The 23,697-nt window shown below is 44.3% G+C and overlaps 1 protein-coding gene across 1 annotated transcript in view; it reads right to left on the bottom strand.

The window, feature by feature from the left end:
• Positions 1-6,094: 6,094 nt before the first annotated feature.
• Positions 6,095-23,697, bottom strand: part of acvr2ab (activin A receptor type 2Ab) — a 94,232-nt gene continuing 76,629 nt past the window's right edge. The window contains exons 5-11 of the mRNA XM_079883953.1: positions 19,711-19,854; positions 10,859-11,002; positions 10,051-10,196; positions 9,498-9,612; positions 9,174-9,312; positions 8,969-9,099; positions 6,095-8,427 (exon numbers count right to left, since the gene is read on the bottom strand). Coding sequence (XP_079740079.1) covers positions 8,233-8,427; positions 8,969-9,099; positions 9,174-9,312; positions 9,498-9,612; positions 10,051-10,196; positions 10,859-11,002; positions 19,711-19,854 — 1,014 coding nt within the window. The 3' untranslated portion in view covers positions 6,095-8,232. The remainder of the gene's footprint in view (positions 8,428-8,968; positions 9,100-9,173; positions 9,313-9,497; positions 9,613-10,050; positions 10,197-10,858; positions 11,003-19,710; positions 19,855-23,697) is intronic.

Raw genomic sequence — 23,697 nt, 5'->3', positions numbered from 1 at the left:
AGCAGTGTTTTTTTTTTTATAAGATAATTTGCAGTCCAACGCATTGCAGGAGATGTTGAATTGACAAAGTTTACTTGCATTATTTGCATTTTACATTTACATTTATTCATTTAGCTGACGCTTTTATCCAAAGCGACTTACAATTGCTATACATGTCAGAGGTCGCACGCCTCTGGAGCAACTAGGGGTTAAGTGTCTTGCTCAGGGACACATTGGTGTCTCACAGTGGATTTGAACCCGGGTCTCTCACACCAAAGGCATGTGTCTTATCCACTGCGCCATCACCACCCCGATACAAATAATAATATCATAATATCTCGTTATTTGGTACAAAGTGCTAATAAAATGTTTTCATGGAAACTCATGTTTTCTTGTTTACCCCTTTATAAAAAATGATTGGTGCAGTGTAATAAAAAAATAAAAAAAAGTCAAATATTCATTTAATTTCCAATAAAAACCGACGTCACGGCTTGTATTGTTCTCAGAAAATAACGACAAATGAAGCCACACTTTCATTTATAGATATCTATTCTTTTTATAAGAGTTACATAAGAATTTTTTCTACTTTCACTACGGTCATTTTTGTAGTTTTTATATGTTTTGTGGTTTGGTACTGGTGTTTACAGAGAGGGTGATTACTTTTATTTACTTTTTTTTAAAAAAGTTTATATACTTTTGTAAGATATTACAAATAAAATTAAAGCTGCAAGCAGCGATGAAAAGGGCCCTCGCACCCCTGCCACCGCCAACCGGCGTCTTTAGTAAAGGCCTTAAGATTACACTCACCAAATTTGAAGAGGATCAGATCAAAACTGTAGGAGGAGTTCGTTAAAGTACAACATCAGGAAATGGCAAAAACTGCCCAAAATCTGAGAGGAAGTTCAAAATAGCTGACTTCCTGTTGTGTTTAGGGCTACGCTCCAAGAGACTTTTTTGTAGGTATTGGGTCATTACATGTATGTACCAAATTTCATACCTGTACGTGAAACGTAGAGCCGGGGCAAAATGTAGGGGCAATAAGTAAGCCATTTTGCCCCACCCAATTTTGAAAACCACATCACACGTAATTTTTCACCACTTCTGAAGCGTGTGCAAAGTTTCATGATTTTTCGAGCACGTTTTGTATTTGCCACACCTCCTGCTACCAGCAGGTGGCGCTATTGCTATAACCAAATATGAGCATGGTCATGTGTTCAGGACAGGACTCTTATCAAACATGTGAAGTTTGGGGCAGATTGGACATCGAATGCCTGAGTTACTGCAGGCTGTCTGTGGTTGCCTAGCAACATCGGAACTGCAAGCAACATTAATATTGAACTTATCTGATCATATCACCAAAAGGCCGAAATTGGGTGAACATTTGTCAGGCCGCCGAGGGCACACCCTTCGATGAAAACTCTAGATCTTCGCAATTTAACGTCGCAAAGGCCTTAAGATTACACTCACCAAATTTGAAGAGGATCAGATCAAAACTGTAGGAGGAGTTCGTTAAAGTACAACATCAGGAAATGGTGAAAAATGCCCAAAATCTGAGAGGAAGTTCAAAATAGCTCACTTCCTGTTGTGTTTAGGGCTATGCTCCAAGAGACTTTTTTGTAGGTATTGGGTCATTACATGTATGTACCAAATTTCATACCTGTAAGTGAAACCAGGAGCCGGGGCAAAATGTGGGGGCAATAATTTACCGAATTTGCCCCACCCAATTTTGAAAACCATATCACACGTAAATTTTCACCACTTCTGAAGCGTGCGCAAAGTTTCATGAGTTTTCGAGCATGTTTAGGCCCTCTAAAAAGCGATTCACTTTGGAGAAGAATAATAATAATAAACGGAGCAAAAACAATAGGGTCCTCTCACCATCGGTGCTCGGGCCCTAATAAAAAATATCCTCAGTTTCACAAATTTTGAGCTGAAAAATTATGCTTTTCCAGGGTTTCCGGCTGTTGTAAATGTTCTGAGCCAGCAGATGGCGACGTTATAGATTCTCTGAGGTTTGGGGCCCATCTCAATCCCCACTCCTGAGAGTGTGTGCAGGCGACAGGAAGAACATGTGCAAAACTGTAGCCTTAATGCACACTAAATCCACATAGGATAAGCATCACGTTCAAGATCTCGAGCCGTGAATTTGTGCAATGTCGAGACAAACTTTAGTGTAAATTAAATTAATTAGACATTACATATGATTCGGTAGCAAAACGTAAAGTGTTGCACGTTTTATTTGGTACAGAGATGAGTATGTATATTTTATTTTATATCACGGACACAGCGTGAAAGGTGAGTAAACAGGAAGTAGATAATGTTATGAGGCTTAACTGAATGATAACCAAGTCTCTCTCTCTCTTGCAGATGATGAAGATACTCTGTAGACGGACTGAAGACAGGCTGAGGAAGATCGGGATCGATGGGAAGTATACAGGTAGGTGATGTAGAGCACACAAGTATACCTGTATACTTGTGTGTCATGAGTAGACGAGAACAGACAATAACTAAATGGTGACTGCAGGTATATATGGGTGAGTGAATGATGAGATCCAGGTGACGGTGATTAGTAATCTGGTGATAATGAATGGGTGAATGACTGAGTAGGCAGATTGAGAGAACGAGTGGGAAGAGATGGTGACAGAATCCTGACAGCAATAGAGTTTGGTAAAAGCTGTTCATTCATTCACACAGAAACGCAATTCATATTTAAACAGTCTTTTTGCCAGCTGTAGTAGTTACACAACAGCGCGCATCTGTGCATTCATTCATTCACACACAGAAACGCGATTCATATTTAAACAATATTTTTTGCGTTTACAGACACTTGCGATTAGAACAAAGCAAATATATAATTGACCTTCCTCAGCTGGATCTCTTGCTCCTCGAAATGAAACTTCCAGAAATTCTGAGGTAAATTTTCCAGGATTATTATTAAGATTTTATTAAGTATTATTCCTCACAGCGTCGTAAAGTACATGAGTCTGAAAGTGAACTTGCGGTGTGTGTTATCCAGCTGATGTGGGCATTCACAGGTGTGATCACCTCAGATAATTTGCGTTTGAATAGCGCGCGCTCTCCGTGGGCGGGGTCACATTAAAACATAATGAGCTGAGATGAGAACGACTGACATCTCTCTCTTTTCATACATATTACATAAACTGAGAATATTTGTTTTTTATAAAAATTATTTCATTAAAAGAAGAGAATTCAAGCTTCATGCCTGTGTGCCTGTGTGACTGTTTGATTGAGTATTCGCTGAATTACAGTTCATTTTCGGATGCGTTTCAGAATGGACTTAACTGACAGAGAGAAAGCAGAACTCGCATCATGTTTATTGTTCTTTATTTGGCGAAAAGCACAACACTTTGTTTTTATTGTGAGTATACATAAAAAAATACACACTTAACAGGATCGATTGATGAAAAACACAAGTATGTAAGATCAAAATCAACACTGTATTTTGAATCTCTTTTGCACTGATAAGGAAAAAAACGAGCAGATCACGCCGGCGTGATTGCCGACCCCAGGGGGTTAAGGATATGACCTTACCTGCAAATTAATTTAATGATCTTTTGTTGGAGTTGGTCCAGGTTTAGCTGAAGAGCTTGCAAAGACTGGCAGTATAAATGATGCGCTAAGTAAGAATGTAAACATTAGTGAATCTATGTTTGTTAAGGGAACTGATGAAAAAGAAATTATTGAGATTGTTGAAACATTTAAGAGTAAAAAGTCCACAGACTGGAATGGTATTGACATATTATGGTCAAAAGTATTATTGGTTGTGTTATTAAACCTTTAACGGATATGTATAATCAATTTCTGACAACTGGAGTTTTTCCAGATAAAATGAAAATGGCAAAGATGATATGAATAGACAAGGCTGGTGAAAAACATATACTTTCAAACTACAGACCAGTTTCAGTGCTCTCCCAGTTCTCAAAAATACTTGAAAAAAAATTTCTCTACAAGGCTCAACAATTTTATTAATAAACACAATATACTCCGTGATCAGCAATATGGTTTCAGGGCTAATAGGACAACTTCACATGCACTTATTTAACTTGTAGAAGAAATAACAACAGCAATAGAACATAAAAAAAATGTGCAGTGGGGATATTCTTGGATCTCACAAAGGCATTTGATACAGTAAACCATAATTTATTGATCATGAAATTACACAAATATGGTATTAGGGGGACTGCACTTTCTTGGTTAAATAGTTACTGACATAATAGATATCAATATGTAGAAGTGCAAAACCTTAAATCAAATTTAAAGACAATTACCTGTGGGGTCCCCCATGGGTCAGTGTTGGGACCATTGTTGTTTACAGTTTTTTCCAACTGCTTACACACAAAATCTTTTCATGTCACACGATTTTTTAAACTTCTCACTCAAAGTGCAAAACTACACACCAAATCTCCAAAACCATAAGCTATTTCTCAGCCTTTGACTCAGTTTTCAATTGCATAAAACACTTTTTTTCAAAACACTACACACAATTCTCTACCTAAAACACAAAAATCTAAAAGGAAGTAACTTGCTTTCCTTTTCCAAACACAACCAATCAAAATGCTACACTTATTCACAAGGTCACACACACACTCCTCACATGTGCAAACACTAATTGCTTAACTGATCACTAACCAATCACTGCTTTACTGTAGTATAGGCCTATAAATAGGTCAAAGGTCAGATTACCTGTTTTGAAGAATGGATGCCAACAATGGGCAGAGAGCAAGAGGAGTAGGAGTGAGAGGTAGGGGACAACAACGAGGACAAATTCAAAGATGACAAGTTGTAAGAGGAAGAGGAAGAGGAAGAGGAAGAGGAAGAAGAGGATAAGGGCAAAGAAGTGAAGGAAGGAAAGCCATCTCTGATGAGATTAGGGCAACACTTGTTGATCATTTCATCCACCACGGTTTGACCATGAGAGAGGCTGGACTGAGAGTCCAGCCCAACTTGAGTCGATTTACAGTGATTGTGGAAATTCAGTCTTGGTATGTCTGTCAGGCCACAAAGAAATATAGAGCTGAGTATCATCAGCATAACAGTGAAAACTAATGTCATGCTTCCTAATGATATCTCCCAAAGGTAGCATGTACAGAGTGAACAGCAATGGCCCTAGTACTGAGGCTTGCAGTACTCCTCTTGTGACCGAATGATACCTCTTCATTTACTGCAATTTGAACCATGCAAATGTAGTTCCACTAATGCCAACATAATTTCCAAGTCTATTCAGAAGAATGTTGTGGTTGATAGTGTCAAATGCAGCACTAAGGTCCAGTGACACTAATATAGAGATTCAACCACGATCGGATGATAAGAGCAAATCATTTGTGACTCTGATGAGAGCTGTCTCGGTACTATGGTACGGTCTAAATCCTGACTGGAAATCCTTGCAGATATCATTTCTTTCTAAAAAGGAACATAGTTGTGAGGATACCTCCTTTTCTAGTATCTTTGACAGAAAATGGAGATTTAAGATCGGTCTGTAATTAACTAATTCTTTAGGATAAAGTTTTTTTTTTTAATGAGAGGTTTAATAACAACCAGCTTGAACATTTTCGGTATGTATTCTCATAACAATGATGAATTAATAATATTAAGAAGAGGATCTATAACTTCTGGAAGCATCTCTTTCAGTAGCTTAGTCGGTATAGGGTCTAATATACATGTTGTTGATTTTGATGATTTAACAAGTTTAGACAATTCATCATCTCCTATAGCAAAGAATGAATGGAATTGTTCCTCAGGGGATCTATAGCACAATGTCTGATGCGATACTGTAGTAGATGGTTACATGGTTATAATTTTCTCTCTGATAGTATCAACTTCATCAAGTCCTTACTGCTGTGCTGTTTGGAAATGTCCGAACCTATTGCAGCTTTATTTCCCATATTTTATTTAAGTATTCTTTATTTACTGTAATTATTTTATAATTAATTTAGCCACTGTATTAAATAAATACCTAGGGTTGTGTTTGTTTTCTTCTAAGATAGTCAAAAAGATTCTTAAATAAAAAAATAAAAAACATCCTTTACCAAGCTTGCATTTTTATAGTTTATATTCTAAGGCATTTTCAGTTATATATAATTTTTTTTATGGAGCTGTTTTATTATCCATTTTGACTATTTTTGATTAGAAGTGTCCATGTTAATGAATTTAATAACACTTTTATAAATCATTGTTTTTAGCAAATAGAGTACAGTTTTTAGGACCTTTTTTGTAGAAGAATTATTTATACAGGCCCCGCAATGTGTATTATAGTAAATAGGCTCAATAATGATTTTGTGATGATTTAAATCACAAAATCATTATTGATTTTGTGATTATTTAGTGGTGAATAAGTTCAAACAGATCATCATCATTCATTAAAGAAAAAGGAGAATAAAGAAAATGTCTTTATATTAAAAAAGAGAATCACATGTATAATCAGTGACTTTGGGCCTGCAAATATTAAGACAATAAAAAGTTGTATAAAATACTCAGCATCACAATGTTTTGGAATAATTTCTTTATAAATGACTGTTTTTGATTAGTGACACCAAAAAGAACAGAGCAACATCATGCTAGTCTAATAATTTAAAACCAACAATAATATTTACATTATTCAATTCCTGTACACGTGTTTTGCTGGGGGAATTACAGATTGATCTGAAATGTCTTTAACAAACCCATTTTTCACCCAACAGTTGGTTTGTTTGTTAACACATTCAATAACCTCCATTTGTTTTCACAGTACTGAGAATTTGTCACATTATTAATGAAATAAATAGAAGCTACAGTTGCAATTGCTGCTGCATGTCGGTTGCATAATTGCTGTGAGTGAGCAGAATCCTGCCTCCCTGAATACTGCTGTAGTGTTTCAGAAAGAGATGATGAAAGAGAGACGCTTTGCAGCGGCAGGAGAATGTGGCGTTATACAGATTTTACAGCCCTGAAAGATGTGATTGCGTACAAACACTGTCATTAAAGGGGCCTATCATCATTTATCTTGTTCCCCCCCGAAGGTCCACATATAATACATGTCAAGGTTTAACTACACTTTTGTCTTCAATGTAAACATCTCTTCACGTGAAATGAGTAAAATAAGTGTGTCTGCTGTGGGTTCAATCTAGTTTTTAACTGCTCCATCCTTCAATAACAGCCTCTTTGTGAAGATGCATCAGATCGACAGATTCATAAATCAATCTGCACAGAAATGTGTCGCTCAGACTGAAATGATCAGGGATCTTGTTGAAAAACATGAGCTGCTTGTTTTTAACTTTGAAGGCTCTGCAGCGCCACGGCACAAGCTTTTACACACTTAACCACATTTTACTCTCATTGTAATTTCTGCTGGTGATCAGACTGTTAGACATAATGACTGGGTGGTGCAAGTTTCCAAACACGGAGTAGGCGTTATTAACGTGTTCATACATTGATGATCACATCAGAAAGTTGAAGTGCAGAACTAGTTGTTTTCACAGCATGGGGTTAAAATGAACTCTCCAGCTCTCCATTCCTCACATTAAACCACAAAAATAAAAATATGAACAAACACAATGTGTCAGTGCAGTTTCACTGCAAATGATGTGTCAATAACAGGGAAAATTGTGTTTAACACAAATGTAAAATACATTTGCACAAGTTGCAAAAATGTCTGGCTAGTAAATTTTCCAAATTCATCCACTATTGGCAGACGTTATTATTGGACCCTGGATTCTGTAATTCAGTAACGTGAACATCTCCTCATGATACGACCCCTTCAGAAGAGTTTTGTGATGGCATGAAATGAAGCACAGATGTGAAAGGCAGAAACACTACCGTGTGTTGCAGCTACTCGCCTCGCCTCTGTAGCAGCTGCTCAGATAAAAGCACGATAAATCAAAATGAGGTATTCCTGTTTAGGGAGGTTTATGGTTATTTCAGCACTAATTCCTTGTGTGTGATTCACGGCTGAACGGCAGACATTCAGAATTGTCTCGTATTGGCATGACTGTAATGATTTGCAGAAACGAACAGCAAGTGCAGTTCAGAGTTTTGCCCTTTTTATACTAAAATCACATGAGTTGGTGTTCTTACAAAACAGAAAAGTCTTTCCTTTATGCATAAAAGACGTTTTGGTGCAAACACAGATGTCCGTGTGTCTTATCTCCTTGGGTCATGAGTTCCTTGAGTTTTTCCACGGAACAATTAAACTTGAGTCCGTTTTTCTCTCTCACACGTCTTTCACACGCTGCAATACGATTGGCTGAGGGAACAGCATCATAGGCTGGATTCTTTAGGGGGGAAGTCCAGGTTGGTAACCATGGTGACGACAGAGAGGATGTCGTCGGGGGCGATGAGGTTGGTGTTGCGTTGCATTGAGATGATGCGTTCCCCGACACATCCCGCAGACAGACGAGCCTCGGCCTCGTGATCCCAACACTCCTCGATCGTCTCACAGAGCATCGCCAGACCCTACAGGAAGAAAACCGACTCTTCACTGATCAGCATGATTTCAGATCTTCCTAAGAGCATCTGGAGCTTCAATGGGAGCAAGAAAATCTGACCAACTGTATAAAAATGATTTGACAAAATGACAACTGATTTTTTTTCGTTATTCGATGAAGCTGAATTCTAATAAAATATAAATATTAGGTGAAAAACTATTTTTGTGTGTGTGAATGTGTGTGTCAGTGTTGAGAGTGTGTGTGTGTGTGTGTGTGTGTGAGAGAGAGAGTGTTGAGAGAGAGAGAGTGTGTGTGTGTGTGTGTGTGTGTGTGTGTGTGTGTGTGTGTGTGTGTGTGTGTGTGTGTGTGAGAGAGTATGAGTGTGTGTGTGTGTGTGTGTGTGTGAGAGAGAGGGAGTGTGTGTGTGTGTGTGTGTGTGTGTGTGTGTGTGTGTGTGTGTGTGTGAGAGAGTATGAGTGTGTGTGTGTGTGTGTGTGTGTGTGAGAGAGAGAGGGAGTGTGTGTGTGTGTGTGTGTGTGTGTGTGTGTGTGTGTGTGTGTGTGCTCTACCGTATGTTTTAGCCAGTCTTCTCTGAATATCGGTCGTAGTTTCTTATGCACAACGACGTCCTGCATGTCCTCCAGAGACGGATGAAGACCCGCCTCCTCCTCGAACGGCAGAGAGAACTCATCCACAGGACCTGAGAGAGACACACACACGGTCACTACCAGTTTACACATGCACATCTCGAGTCTCTGAGTGAATGAGCTATACCGTCGGCTGCTGTACATCGCGTGGCCAGTTCCCACAGCACCAGACCCACGGCGTACATGTCGATTCTGAGGAACGCGTCGCGCTGGAAACTGATCGCTCCCTCCAACACCTCAGGAGCCATGTAGCGTCGTGTTCCCACCTTTAACACACACACACACACACACAACTGCTGATGGAACCTTCACCAGCATTATCATCAACAATCAGCTAATACTTTAAATCTGTCACAAATAAGGTGTTTTGTGGGGGAAAAAAAACTACTTGCACCAAAAAAAAATCATAATTTTTTTTCTGTTTTTAAGCACATGCAAATATCGTACTTACCTGCCCGTGTGTGTCACCTGTAGATTTCCCTGCCTCAAACTTCAGTGCCAGGCCAAAATCGGCCATACAGGCAGTTAAATCGCTCTTCAGTAACACATTCTTACTTTTGATATCTCTGAGAGAGAGAGCGAGAGAGAGAGAGAGAGAGAGAGAGAGAGAGAGAGAGAGAGAGAGAGAAAATAACAATGAGTAACCTGGACAACAAATAATGACACACACTGCCATCTGACTGGGGGCTGCAAACCAGTTCTGGGGGTCCGTGAAAAAGTTTAGAGAAAAATAATGTACATAAATAAAAGTCAATAAATAAGTAAACATAAATAATTATATAAATAAATAATTCCTTTAACAGTACATTACTATGAGTAGAAATTTTAATTTAATTTAACTAAACTAAATATTTTCCAAATAATATTTTACACACATTTATAGTATACATCTTTTACAGTATGCAGACTTTATACAGGAAACTATATTGATAACTGTTCAAAATGAGGATGGGGTCCTCAGACGAGAATGATCATATTCGGGCCTCTAAAACACTGATCTGTACCTGTGTGCAATGGCAGGCTTGTGTCCGTCCTTCAGGTTGGGTATGTCCTCATGTAAATACGCCAAGCCGCGCACAAACGTTTGCGCTATCAGGCACAGCTCATTCCAGGACACAACATTAGCCTTCAGGAAGTCCGTCAACGAGCCCTGAGTACAAACACAAACACACACACACACACACACACACACACACACACACACAAACACACACATGATATCATCAACACTCAGTCTCTGTCAGTTGTGCAACATAGTAAGGTCATGTGACAGCAATGTAGCATGCTACTGTTTAACATGTCACCATCAAATCAAAACTAATCATTCTTATTTTTTAATGTATTGCATTCGTAAATGATTTATCGGTGAACATAATTATTTTTTAAATTCATGAGCATCGTAATCTTTAATCAAAAACATTAACCTCCCCTTTCCCTCGCAACATCTCATCACAACAAATTATCAAAACAACAAAAATCCAGTTCCCGACGGACAAAATCAAGTCCCGCCCTACATTTTTTCTCTTTCCAGAAGTAGTTTCACTCAGATATACTTCCAAATAGGAAAGAAAAGATCACAATTTCCATTTCATACTAAATATAAAATATTTATCATTGTATACTGTGTACTACACATTTGTTAAATATTATGGATTAAACACTGTACAGTATGCAGTAATCACTATACACTAATATCTATTGTGAGTGTAGCCGATGATAAACATTTACATGACGATGTTCACAGGTAGGTGTGTGTGTGTGTGTGTGTGTGTGTGTGTGTGTGTGTGTGTGTGTGTGTGTGTGTTTATGTACCTTCTCATGGTACGCTGTGATGAGCCAGAGCTCTACATCCACTCCGCTTCCTCTTTTTTCTGCTCCGATGAAGTGAAGGATATTTTCATGCTTCATTCCACTCACACTATAAATCTCATATTCATTCTGCCATGACTGCTTATTCTGAAAGAGATCACAAACAAAAACTTGCAAAATTACCCACATTTAAAGTTATATGACTAATTATAAATAGTCACTATGCACAATAACTTAGTTCTTGAAGTGGGCCAGCACTTGTGGGCGAACCCTCACTGTATTACATCTCACATGTTGCCAGTACTCTGACTGCCCACACAGAAACATAGAATCAGGGCCAGGCTATTCATTAATTGTACACATCATGAGTTCAGACCTTTTATGTGCTGTACAAACTGAATGGACCAATTATCTGCGTAATATAACCAAAAAAAAAATTGTTTAATTTTGCATTAATGGCGGGCGGATCCCCATAAGGACGTTGACCACCTTTAAGAGAATTTATCGTGTTGTATTGTATTTATTGTGGCATATTTTGATTAACTTGTAGAGTGAAATCCCTTGTAATTAAGGGAATACATTTTTCATTAAAGATTTATATTACAATTGTGGCATGTTGTAGAAATAGTTTCTAAATATAAAGGATGCTATTTTTCATAATAAATTTCAAAGAAAGGAAAAAGATAACTGGCCTAAGAATGGTAATGAGGAGCCATCAGTGGTCTTACCTGTGATTAGATCCTTATTGTAAAATGCTAAAAAAAAAAACCCAAAAAAGTCCATCTTGCAAAAATAAATAAACAAACAAACAAACCTCATGAGGCGAGCATGTCTCTGTTAAACAATTCACACTTTAGCCCCATAATGTTCAAACCAAAACTGCTCCCTTGCAACCAATGGACACAACCAATTGCATTATATCAAACAACATCTGGACAAACCAGGGACTTCTGTGAGGATCCTGTTTGTGGACTTCAGCTCGGCCTTCAACACCATCACACCTAACCTCCTCCTGCCCATATTACCCCAGCTCTCTGTGTCCTCCTCCATCCGTCAGTGGATAACCAGCTTCCTGACAGGTAGGCAGCAGATAGTGAGGCTCGGAACATTCTCATTTAGCACGCGCGTGATCAACACTGGTGCCCCCAGGGGGTGCGTTCTCTACCCCACTGCTCTCTCCCCCACTGCTCTCTCCCCACTGCTCTTCTCTCCACTGCTCTTCTCCCACTGCTCTCTCCCCACTGCTCTTCTCCTCACTGCTCTTCTCCTCACTGCTCTCTCCCCACTGCTCTTCTCACACTGCTCTTCTCCTCACTGCTCTTCTCCTCACTGCTCTCTCCCCACTGCTCTTCTCTCCACTGCTCTTCTCCCACTGCTCTCTCCCCACTGCTCTTCTCTCCACTGCTCTTCTCCCACTGCTCTCTCTACACTGCTCTTCTCCTCACTGCTCTTCTCCTCACTGCTCTCTCCCCACTGCTCTTCTCTCCACTGCTCTTCTCCCACTGCTCTCTCCCCACTGCTCTCTCTACACTGCTCTTCTCCCCACTGCTCTCTCCACACTGCTCTCTCCACACTGCTCTTCTCCCACTGCTCTCTCCACACTGCTCTCTCCACACTGCTCTTCTCCCCACTGCTCTCTCCACACTGCTCTTCTCCCACTGCTCTTCTCCCACTGCTCTCTCCACACTGCTCTCTCCACACTGCTCTCTCCACACTGCTCTTCTCCCCACTACTCTTCTCCCACTGCTCTCTCCACACTGCTCTCTCCACACTGCTCTCTCCACACTGCTCTCTCCCCACTGCTCTCTCCCCACTGCTCTTCTCCCACTGCTCTTCTCCCACTTCTCTTCTCCCACCTCCCACTTCTCTTCTCCTCACTGCCCTTCTCCTCACTTCTGTTCTCCTCACTGCTCTCTCCCCCACTGCTCTCCTCCACACTGCTCTTCTCCCACTACTCTTCTCTCCACTGCTCTTCTCCCCACTGCTCTTCTCCTCACTGCTCTTCTCCTCACTGCTCTTCTCCCACTGCTCTCTCCTCACTGCTCTTCTCCTCACTGCTCTTCTCCTCACTGCTCTTCTCCCCACTGCTCTTCTCCACACTGCTCTTCTCCCACTGCTCTTCTCCCACTTCTCTTCTCCCACTGCTCTTCTCCCACTACTCTTCTCCCACTGCTCTCTCCACACTGCTCTTCTCCCCACTGCTCTCTCCACACTGCTCTTCCCCCACTGCTCTTCTCCCACTACTCTTCTCCCACTGCTCTTCTCCCACTGCTCTTCTCCACACTGCTCTTCTCCCCACTGCTCTTCTCCTCACTGCTCTTCTCCCACTGCTCTCTCCTCACTGCTCTTCTCCTCACTGCTCTTCTCCCACTGCTCTCTCCCCACTGCTCTTCTCCCCACAGCTCTCTCCACACTGCTCTTCTCCCCACTGCTCTTCTCCCACTACTCTTCTCCCACTACTCTTCTCCCACTGCTCTCTCCACACTGCTCTTCTCCCCACTGCTCTTCTCCCACTACTCTTCTCCCACTACTCTTCTCCCACAGCTCTCTCCCCACTGCTCTTCTCCTCACTGCTCTTCTCCTCACTGCTCTTCTCCCACTGCTCTCTCCTCACTGCTCTTCTCCTCACTGCTCTTCTCCACACTGCTCTTCTCCCACTGCTCTCTCCACACTACTCTTCTCCCACTGCTCTTCTCCCACTGCTCTTCTCCCACTGCTCTTCTCCCACTGCTCTTCTCCCACTGCTCTTCTCCCACTGCTCTTCTCCTCACTGCTCTTCTCCCACTGTTCTTCTCACACTGCTCTTCTCCACACTGCTCTTCTCCCACTGCTCTTCTCCCACTGCTCTTCTCCCACTGCTCTTCTCCCACTGCCCTTCTCCTCACTGCTCTTCTCCCACTTCTCTTCTCCCACTGCCCTTCTCCTCACTTCTCTTCTCCTCACTGCTCTCTCCCCCACTGCTCTCCTCCACACTGCTCTTCTCCCACTGCTCTTCTCCCCACTGCTCTTCTCCCCACTGCTCTTCTCCTCACTGCTCTTCTCCCACTGCTCTCTCCCCACTGCTCTCTCCACACTGCTCTTCTCCTCACTGCTCTTCTCCCACTGCTCTCTCCCCACTGCTCTTCTCCCCACAGCTCTCTCCACACTGCTCTTCTCCCCACTGCTCTCTCCACACTGCTCTTCCCCCACTGCTCTTCTCCCACTACTCCTCTCCACACTGCTCTCTCCACACTGCTCTCTCCACACTGCTCTCTCCACACTGCTCTCTCCACACTGCTCTCTCCACACTGCTCTCTCCACACTGCTCTCTCCCCACTGCCCTTCTCCTCACTTCTCTTCTCCTCACTGCTCTCTCCCCCACTGCTCTCCTCCTCACTGCTCTTCTCCACACTGCTCTTTTCCCACTACTCTTCTCTCCACTGCTCTTCTCCCCACTGCTCTTCTCCTCACTGCTCTTCTCCTCACTGCTCTTCTCCCACTGCTCTCTCCACACTGCTCTTCTCCTCACTGCTCTTCTCCTCACTGCTCTCTCCCCACTGCTCTTCTCCCAGTACTCTTCTCTCACTGTTCTTCTCACACTGCTCTCTCCACACTGCTCTTCTCCTCACTGCTCTTCTCCCACTGCTCTTCTCCTCACTGCTCTTCTCCTCACTGCTCTTCTCCCACTGCTCTCTCCACACTGCTCTTCTCCCACTACTCTTCTCTCACTGTTCTTCTCACACTGTTCTTCTCACACTGCTCTCTCCACACTGCTCTTCTCCCACTGCTCTCTCCCCACTGCTCTTCTCTCACTGTTCTTCTCACACTGCTCTTCTCCTCACTGCTCTTCTCCTCACTGCTCTTCTCCTCACTGCTCTTCTCCTCACTGCTCTTCTCCCCACAGCTCTCTCCACACTACTCTTCTCCCACTACTCTTCTCCCACTACTCTTCTCCCACTGCTCTCTCCACACTACTCTTCTCCTCACTGCTCATCTCCTCACTGCTCTCTCCTCACTGCTCTCTCCACACTGCTCTCTCCCCACTGCTCTTCTCCACACTGCTCTCTCCACACTGCTCTCTCCCCACTGCTCTTCTCCCCACTGCTCTCTCCACACTGCTCTCTCCACACTGCTCTTCTACCCACTGCTCTTCTCACACTGCTCTCTCCCCACTGCTCTTCTCTCACTGTTCTTCTCACACTGCTCTTCTCCTCACTGCTCTTCTCCTCACTGCTCTTCTCCTCACTGCTCTTCTCCTCACTGCTCTTCTCCTCACTGCTCTTCTCCTCACTGCTCTTCTCCCACTGTTCTTCTCACACTGTTCTTCTCACACTGCTCTTCTCCTCACTGCTCTCTCCCCACTGCTCTTCTCCACACTGCTCTTCTCCTCACTGCTCTTCTCCTCACTGCTCTTCTCCTCACTGCTCTTCTCCTCACTGCTCTTCTCCCACTACTCTTCTCCCACTACTCTTCTCCCACTGCTCTCTCCACACTACTCTTCTCCTCACTGCTCTTCTCCTCACTGCTCTTCTCCTCACTGCTCTTCTCCTCACTGCTCTTCTCCCACTACTCTTCTCCCACTACTCTTCTCCCACTGCTCTCTCCACACTACTCTTCTCCTCACTACTCTTCTCCCACTGCTCTTCTCACACTGCTCTCTCCCCACTGCTCTTCTCTCACTGTTCTTCTCACACTGCTCTTCTCCTCACTGCTCTTCTCCTCACTGCTCTTCTCCTCACTGCTCTTCTCCTCACTGCTCTCTCCACACTGCTCTTCTCCTCACTGCTCTTCTCCTCACTGCTCTTCTCCTCACTGCTCTTCTCCTCACTGCTCTTCTCCCACTACTCTTCTCCCACTACTCTTCTCCCACTGCTCTCTCCACACTGCTCTTCTCCCCACAGCTCTCTCCACACTACTCTTCTCCCACTACTCTTCTCCCACTGCTCTCTCCACACTACTCTTCTCCTCACTGCTCATCTCCTCACTGCTCTCTCCTCACTGCTCTCTCCACACTGCTCTCTCCCCACTGCTCTTCTCCACACTGCTCTCTCCACACTGCTCTCTCCCCACTGCTCTTCTCCACACTGCTCTTCTCTCACTGTTCTTCTCACACTGCTCTTCTCCTCACTGCTCTTCTCCTCACTGCTCTTCTCCTCACTGCTCTTCTCCTCACTGCTCTTCTCCCCACAGCTCTCTCCACACTACTCTTCTCCCACTACTCTTCTCCCACTACTCTTCTCCCACTGCTCTCTCCACACTACTCTTCTCCTCACTGCTCATCTCCTCACTGCTCTCTCCTCACTGCTCTCTCCACACTGCTCTCTCCCCACTGCTCTTCTCCACACTGCTCTCTCCACACTGCTCTCTCCCCACTGCTCTTCTCCCCACTGCTCTCTCCACACTGCTCTCTCCACACTGCTCTTCTACCCACTGCTCTTCTCACACTGCTCTCTCCCCACTGCTCTTCTCTCACTGTTCTTCTCACACTGCTCTTCTCCTCACTGCTCTTCTCCTCACTGCTCTTCTCCTCACTGCTCTTCTCCTCACTGCTCTTCTCCTCACTGCTCTTCTCCTCACTGCTCTTCTCCCACTGTTCTTCTCACACTGTTCTTCTCACACTGCTCTTCTCCTCACTGCTCTCTCCCCACTGCTCTTCTCCACACTGCTCTTCTCCTCACTGCTCTTCTCCTCACTGCTCTTCTCCTCACTGCTCTTCTCCTCACTGCTCTTCTCCCACTACTCTTCTCCCACTACTCTTCTCCCACTGCTCTCTCCACACTACTCTTCTCCTCACTGCTCTTCTCCTCACTGCTCTTCTCCTCACTGCTCTTCTCCTCACTGCTCTTCTCCCACTACTCTTCTCCCACTACTCTTCTCCCACTGCTCTCTCCACACTACTCTTCTCCTCACTACTCTTCTCCCACTGCTCTTCTCACACTGCTCTCTCCCCACTGCTCTTCTCTCACTGTTCTTCTCACACTGCTCTTCTCCTCACTGCTCTTCTCCTCACTGCTCTTCTCCTCACTGCTCTTCTCCTCACTGCTCTCTCCACACTGCTCTTCTCCTCACTGCTCTTCTCCTCACTGCTCTTCTCCTCACTGCTCTTCTCCTCACTGCTCTTCTCCCACTACTCTTCTCCCACTACTCTTCTCCCACTGCTCTCTCCACACTGCTCTTCTCCCCACAGCTCTCTCCACACTACTCTTCTCCCACTACTCTTCTCCCACTGCTCTCTCCACACTACTCTTCTCCTCACTGCTCATCTCCTCACTGCTCTCTCCTCACTGCTCTCTCCACACTGCTCTCTCCCCACTGCTCTTCTCCACACTGCTCTCTCCACACTGCTCTCTCCCCACTGCTCTTCTCCACACTGCTCTCTCCACACTGCTCTCTCCCCACTGCTCTCTCCACACTGCTCTCTCCACACTGCTCTTCTCTCACTGTTCTTCTCACACTGCTCTTCTCCTCACTGCTCTTCTCCTCACTGCTCTTCTCCTCACTGCTCTTCTCCTCACTGCTCTTCTCCTCACTGCTCTTCTCCTCACTGCTCTTCTCCTCACTGCTCTTCTCCCCACAGCTCTCTCCACACTACTCTTCTCCCACTACTCTTCTCCCACTACTCTTCTCCCACTGCTCTCTCCACACTACTCTTCTCCACACTGCTCTCTCCTCACTGCTCTCTCCACACTGCTCTCTCCCCACTGCTCTTCTCCACACTGCTCTCTCCACACTGCTCTCTCCCCACTGCTCTTCTCCCCACTGCTCTCTCCACACTGCTCTCTCCCCACTGCTCTTCTCCACACTGCTCTCTCCACACTGCTCTCTCCCCACTGCTCTCTCCACACTGCTCTTCTCCCACTACTCTTCTCTCACTGCTCTCTCCACACTGCTCTCTCCCCACTGCTCTTCTCAAACTGCTCTCTCCACACTGCTCTCTCCCCACTGCTCTTCTACCCACTGCTCTTCTCACACTGCTCTCTCTCCACTGCTCTCTCCCCACTGCTCTTCTCCTCACTGCTCTTCTCACACTGCTCTCTCTCCACTGCTCTCTCCCCACTGCTCTTCTACCCACTGCTCTTCTCACACTGCTCTCTCTCCACTGCTCTCTCCCCACTGCTCTTCTCCTCACTGCTCTTCTCACACTGCTCTTCTCACACTGCTCTCTCCACACTACTCTCTTCCCACTGCTATTCTCACACTGCTCTTCTCACACTGCTCTTCTCCCCACTGCTCTCTCTACACTGCTCTTCTCACACTGCTCTCTCCACACTGCTCTCTCCCCACTGCTCTTCTCCTCACTGCTCTTCTCACACTGCTCTCTCCCCACTGCTCTTCTCCCCACTGCTCTCTTTCCACTGCTCTCTCTCCACTGCTCTTCTCACACTGCTCTCTCTCCACTGCTCAGACCCCTCTGTCAAGCTCCTGAAGTATGCAGACGCCACCACACACATCAGCCTCATCCAGGACGGTGACAAGTCAGCTTACAGACAGGACGTTAAAGAGTTGGCAGACTGGTGCAGGATCTTAACACACTCAAAACAGTGGAGATTATTGTGGACTTCAAGAGAAACACCCCAGCATTATTCTCACTCAACATCACAGAGTCATTCAGGTTCCTGGCCTCCACCATCTCTCAGGACATGAAGTGGGACACACACATTGACTCAGCCTTGCAGAGACTGTTCTTCCTTCTCCAGCTGAGGAAGTTCAACCTGCGACAGGAGCTACTCTGCAGTCATCGAGTCTCTCCTCTGCACTTCTATAACTGTCTGGTTCGGCTCAGCTACGATATCAGTCCTTAGAAGATTTATTTATTTAACACACCATACTTCTTGTTTATGTTTCCTTGCATTTGTAAATAACATACCTGTACATACATATATCGTCGATTGTCTATTTTTGTATATCGTGTTTAAAAAAAAAATACATATATTTTTTTGTATATTATTTTTTTCCAATTTACTTTTTCTATTTTTATTATTTTTATTATCGTTTTATTTCTGATTTATCGTTTCTCACTGTTATTCGGTTTGTGCTGTGAAAGCTTGTCACTAAAACAAATTATTATTATTATTATTAATTCAATTATTTATTTACTTTTTAACTGGTGTGTTTAATATTGCTGTTGTTTCCATAAAAGCAAATAGATTTGTTCTCCGAAGTTTTTGCAGCGTAAAGGTAAATATGTTTAATAGTAATGTGTAATTTATATAGCGCCTTTCCTAAGCTCAAGGACGCTTCACAAAGAGCAGTAATACAACAATTAATACTAAATAGCAATTATATGGACAAATATAAATATAAATAAACAAAACACAATAAGCAATAAGCAATACACATAGAGCAAATGCACAATATCATTAGCAATATTGGGATAACACATTCTGGTGACTAGTTTGGTGCAAAAGTAAAATATGATTGTGATTTATAATAATATGACATCATCGCTATCATTTACATCTTGAATGCTGAATTGGTTTTCAAAATATTACAAAAACAAACACTTAAGACTGAAACTATAAATGTTTAAAATGAGTCCAATGTCCAGTACAATGAAGTGTATTTTCAGGCTGAATTAATTGCAGACACTTAATCTTTTGGGTTAGAGGTTTCCAACAAACACAAGCCAGAATGTTTGAGGAATATTCATATTCATATTCATATTCAAGAGATTCAGAGCACAATAATAAACCACTCTAGTTTTGAGTTACAGCATGCAAGCAAACATGCCTTAACCATGGTAAAATTACTTTTGGCAATTTTTGAGCAGCAACTTACTGCTTAATTATAAATGTTAAAGCCTTGAAAATATCTTCTATACTGAAGCTGAAGAGGCAACATGTGCAAACAGTAATGACATGGAATCTCTCAGATACCTGGACAGGGAAGATTTTGACCGCCACCAGTTGGTTGAGCAGCTGAGCCTTCCAGACGCAGCCGAAGCGTCCTCGAGCCTTGACCTCTAACAGCTGAAGAGGCTTCTGGCCCAACAGAGGAGACGGGGGCGTCAGTCCGGGATCCTGAACACAACACACACACACACACCAATCACTGCTGAGACTCTCCACATAAACACACCAATCACTGCTGAGACTCTCCACACAAACACATCAATCACTGCTGAGACTCTCCACACAAACACACAAACACACCAATCACTGCTGAGACCCTCCACACGAACACACCAATCACTGCTGAGACTCTCCACACAAACACACCAATCACTGATGAGACTCTCCACACAAACACACCAATCACTGCTGAGACTCCACACAAACACACCAATCACTGCTGAGACTCCACACAAACACACCAATCACTGCTGAGACTCCCCACACAAACACACCAATCACTGCTGAGACTCCACACAAACACAAACACACCAATCACTGCTGAGACTCCACACAAACACACCAATCACTGCTGAGACACTCCACACAAACACACCAATCACTGCTGAGACTCCACACAAACACAAACACACCAATCACTGATGAGACTCCACACAAACACACCAATCACTGCTGAGACTCTCCTGAGACTCTCCACACAAACACACCAATCACTGCTGAGACTCTCCACACAAACACACCAATCACTGCTGAGACTCCACACAAACACACCAATCACTGCTGAGACTCTCCACACAAACACACCAATCACTGCTGAGACTCTCCACACAAACACACCAATCACTGCTGAGACTCTCCACACAAACACACCAATCACTGCTGAGACTCTCCACACAAACACACCAATCACTGCTGAGACTCTCCACACAAACACACCAATCACTGCTGAGACTCCACACAAACACACACACACCAATCACTGCTGAGACTCCACACAAACACACACACACCAATCACTGCTGAGACTCCACACAAACACACCAATCACTGCTGAGACTCCACACAAACACACCAATCACTGCTGAGACTCCACACAAACACACCAATCACTGCTGAGACTCCACACAAACACACCAATCACTGCTGAGACTCCACACACAAACACACCAATCACTGCTGAGACTCTCCACACAAACATACCAATCACTGCTGAGACTCCACACAAACACACACACACCAATCACTGCTGAGACTCTTCACACAAACACACCAATCACTGCTGAGACTCCACACAAACACACACACACCAATCACTGATGAGACTCTCCACACAAACACAAACACACCAATCACTGCTGAGACTCTCCACACAAACACACACACACACCAATCACTGCTGAGACTCCACACAAACACACACACACACCAATCACTGCTGAGACTCTCCACACAAACACACACACACCAATCACTGCTGAGACTCTCCACACAAACACACACACACCAATCACTGCTGAGACTGTCCACACAAACACACCAATCACTGCTGAGACTCTCCACACAAACACAAACACACCAATCACTGCTGAGACTGTCCACACAAACACACACACACACACCAATCACTGCTGAGACTCCACACAAACACACCAATCACTGCTGAGACTCCACACACACACACCAATCACTGCTGAGACTGTCCACACAAACACACCAATCACTGCTGAGACTCCACACAAACACACACACACACCAATCACTGCTGAGACTCTCCACACAAACACACCAATCACTGCTGAGACTGTCCACACAAACACACCAATCACTGCTGAGACTCTCCACACAAACACACCAATCACTGCTGAGACTCCACACAAACACACACACACACACCAATCACTGCTGAGACTCCACACAAACACACCAATCACTGCTGAGACTCCACACAAACACACACACACACCAATCACTGCTGAGACTCTCCACACAAACACACCAATCACTGCTGAGACTCCACACAAACACACCAATCACTGCTGAGACTCCACACAAACACACCAATCACTGCTGAGACTCCACACAAACACACCAATCACTGCTGAGACTCCACACAAACACACCAATCACTGCTGAGACTCCACACAAACACACCAATCACTGCTGAGACTCCACACACACACACCAATCACTGCTGAGACTCCACACAAACACACCAATCACTGCTGAGACTCTCCACACAAACACACACACACCAATCACTGCTGAGACTCTCCACACAAACACACCAATCACTGCTGAGACTCTCCACACAAACACACCAATCACTGCTGAGACTCTCCACACACACACACCAATCACTGCTGAGACTCCACACAAACACACACACACCAATCACTGCTGAGACTCCACACAAACACACCAATCACTGCTGAGACTCTCCACACAAACACACCAATCACTGCTGAGACTCCACACAAACACACCAATCACTGCTGAGACTCTCCACACAAACACACCAATCACTGCTGAGACTCCACACAAACACACACACACACCAATCACTGCTGAGACTCTCCACACAAACACACACACACCAATCACTGCTGAGACTCTCCACACAAACACACACACACCAATCACTGCTGAGACTGTCCACACAAACACACCAATCACTGCTGAGACTCTCCACACAAACACAAACACACCAATCACTGCTGAGACTGTCCACACAAACACACACACACACACCAATCACTGCTGAGACTCCACACAAACACACCAATCACTGCTGAGACTCCACACACACACACCAATCACTGCTGAGACTGTCCACACAAACACACCAATCACTGCTGAGACTCCACACAAACACACACACACACCAATCACTGCTGAGACTCTCCACACAAACACACCAATCACTGCTGAGACTGTCCACACAAACACACCAATCACTGCTGAGACTCTCCACACAAACACACCAATCACTGCTGAGACTCCACACAAACACACACACACACACCAATCACTGCTGAGACTCTCCACACACACACACCAATCACTGCTGAGACTCTCCACACAAACACACCAATCACTGCTGAGACTCTCCACACACACACACCAATCACTGCTGAGACTCTCCACACACACACACCAATCACTGCTGAGACTCCACACAAACACACCAATCACTGCTGAGACTCTCCACACACACACACCAATCACTGCTGAGACTCTCCACACAAACACACCAATCACTGCTGAGACTCTCCACACAAACACACCAATCACTGCTGAGACTCCACACACACACACACACACACACACCAATCACTGCTGAGACTCCACACACACACACCAATCACTGCTGAGACTCCACACAAACACACCAATCACTGCTGAGACTCTCCACACAAACACACCAATCACTGCTGAGACTCCACACAAACACACACACACCAATCACTGCTGAGACTCCACACACACACACACACCAATCACTGCTGAGACTCCACACAAACACACCAATCACTGCTGAGACTCTCCACACAAACACACCAATCACTGCTGAGACTCCACACAAACACACACACACCAATCACTGCTGAGACTCCACACACACACACACACCAATCACTGCTGAGACTCCACACAAACACACCAATCACTGCTGAGACTCTCCACACAAACACACCAATCACTGCTGAGACTCTCCACACAAACACACAAACACACCAATCACTGCTGAGACCCTCCACACGAACACACCAATCACTGCTGAGACTCTCCACACAAACACACCAATCACTGCTGAGACTCCACACACACACACCAATCACTGCTGAGACTCTCCACACAAACACACAAACACACCAATCACTGCTGAGACTCTCCACACAAACACACCAATCACTGCTGAGACTCTCCACACAAACACACCAATCACATCTGAGACTCTCCACACAAACACACCAATCACTGCTGAGACTCCACACAAACACACCAATCACT

This window comes from Squalius cephalus, assembly GCF_949319135.1.
Source record: "Squalius cephalus genome assembly, chromosome: 10".
Lineage (NCBI taxonomy): Eukaryota > Metazoa > Chordata > Actinopteri > Cypriniformes > Leuciscidae > Squalius > Squalius cephalus.
The sequence above is the reverse complement of the archived record's forward strand: the minus strand, read 5'-3'. Positions and strand labels throughout refer to the sequence as shown.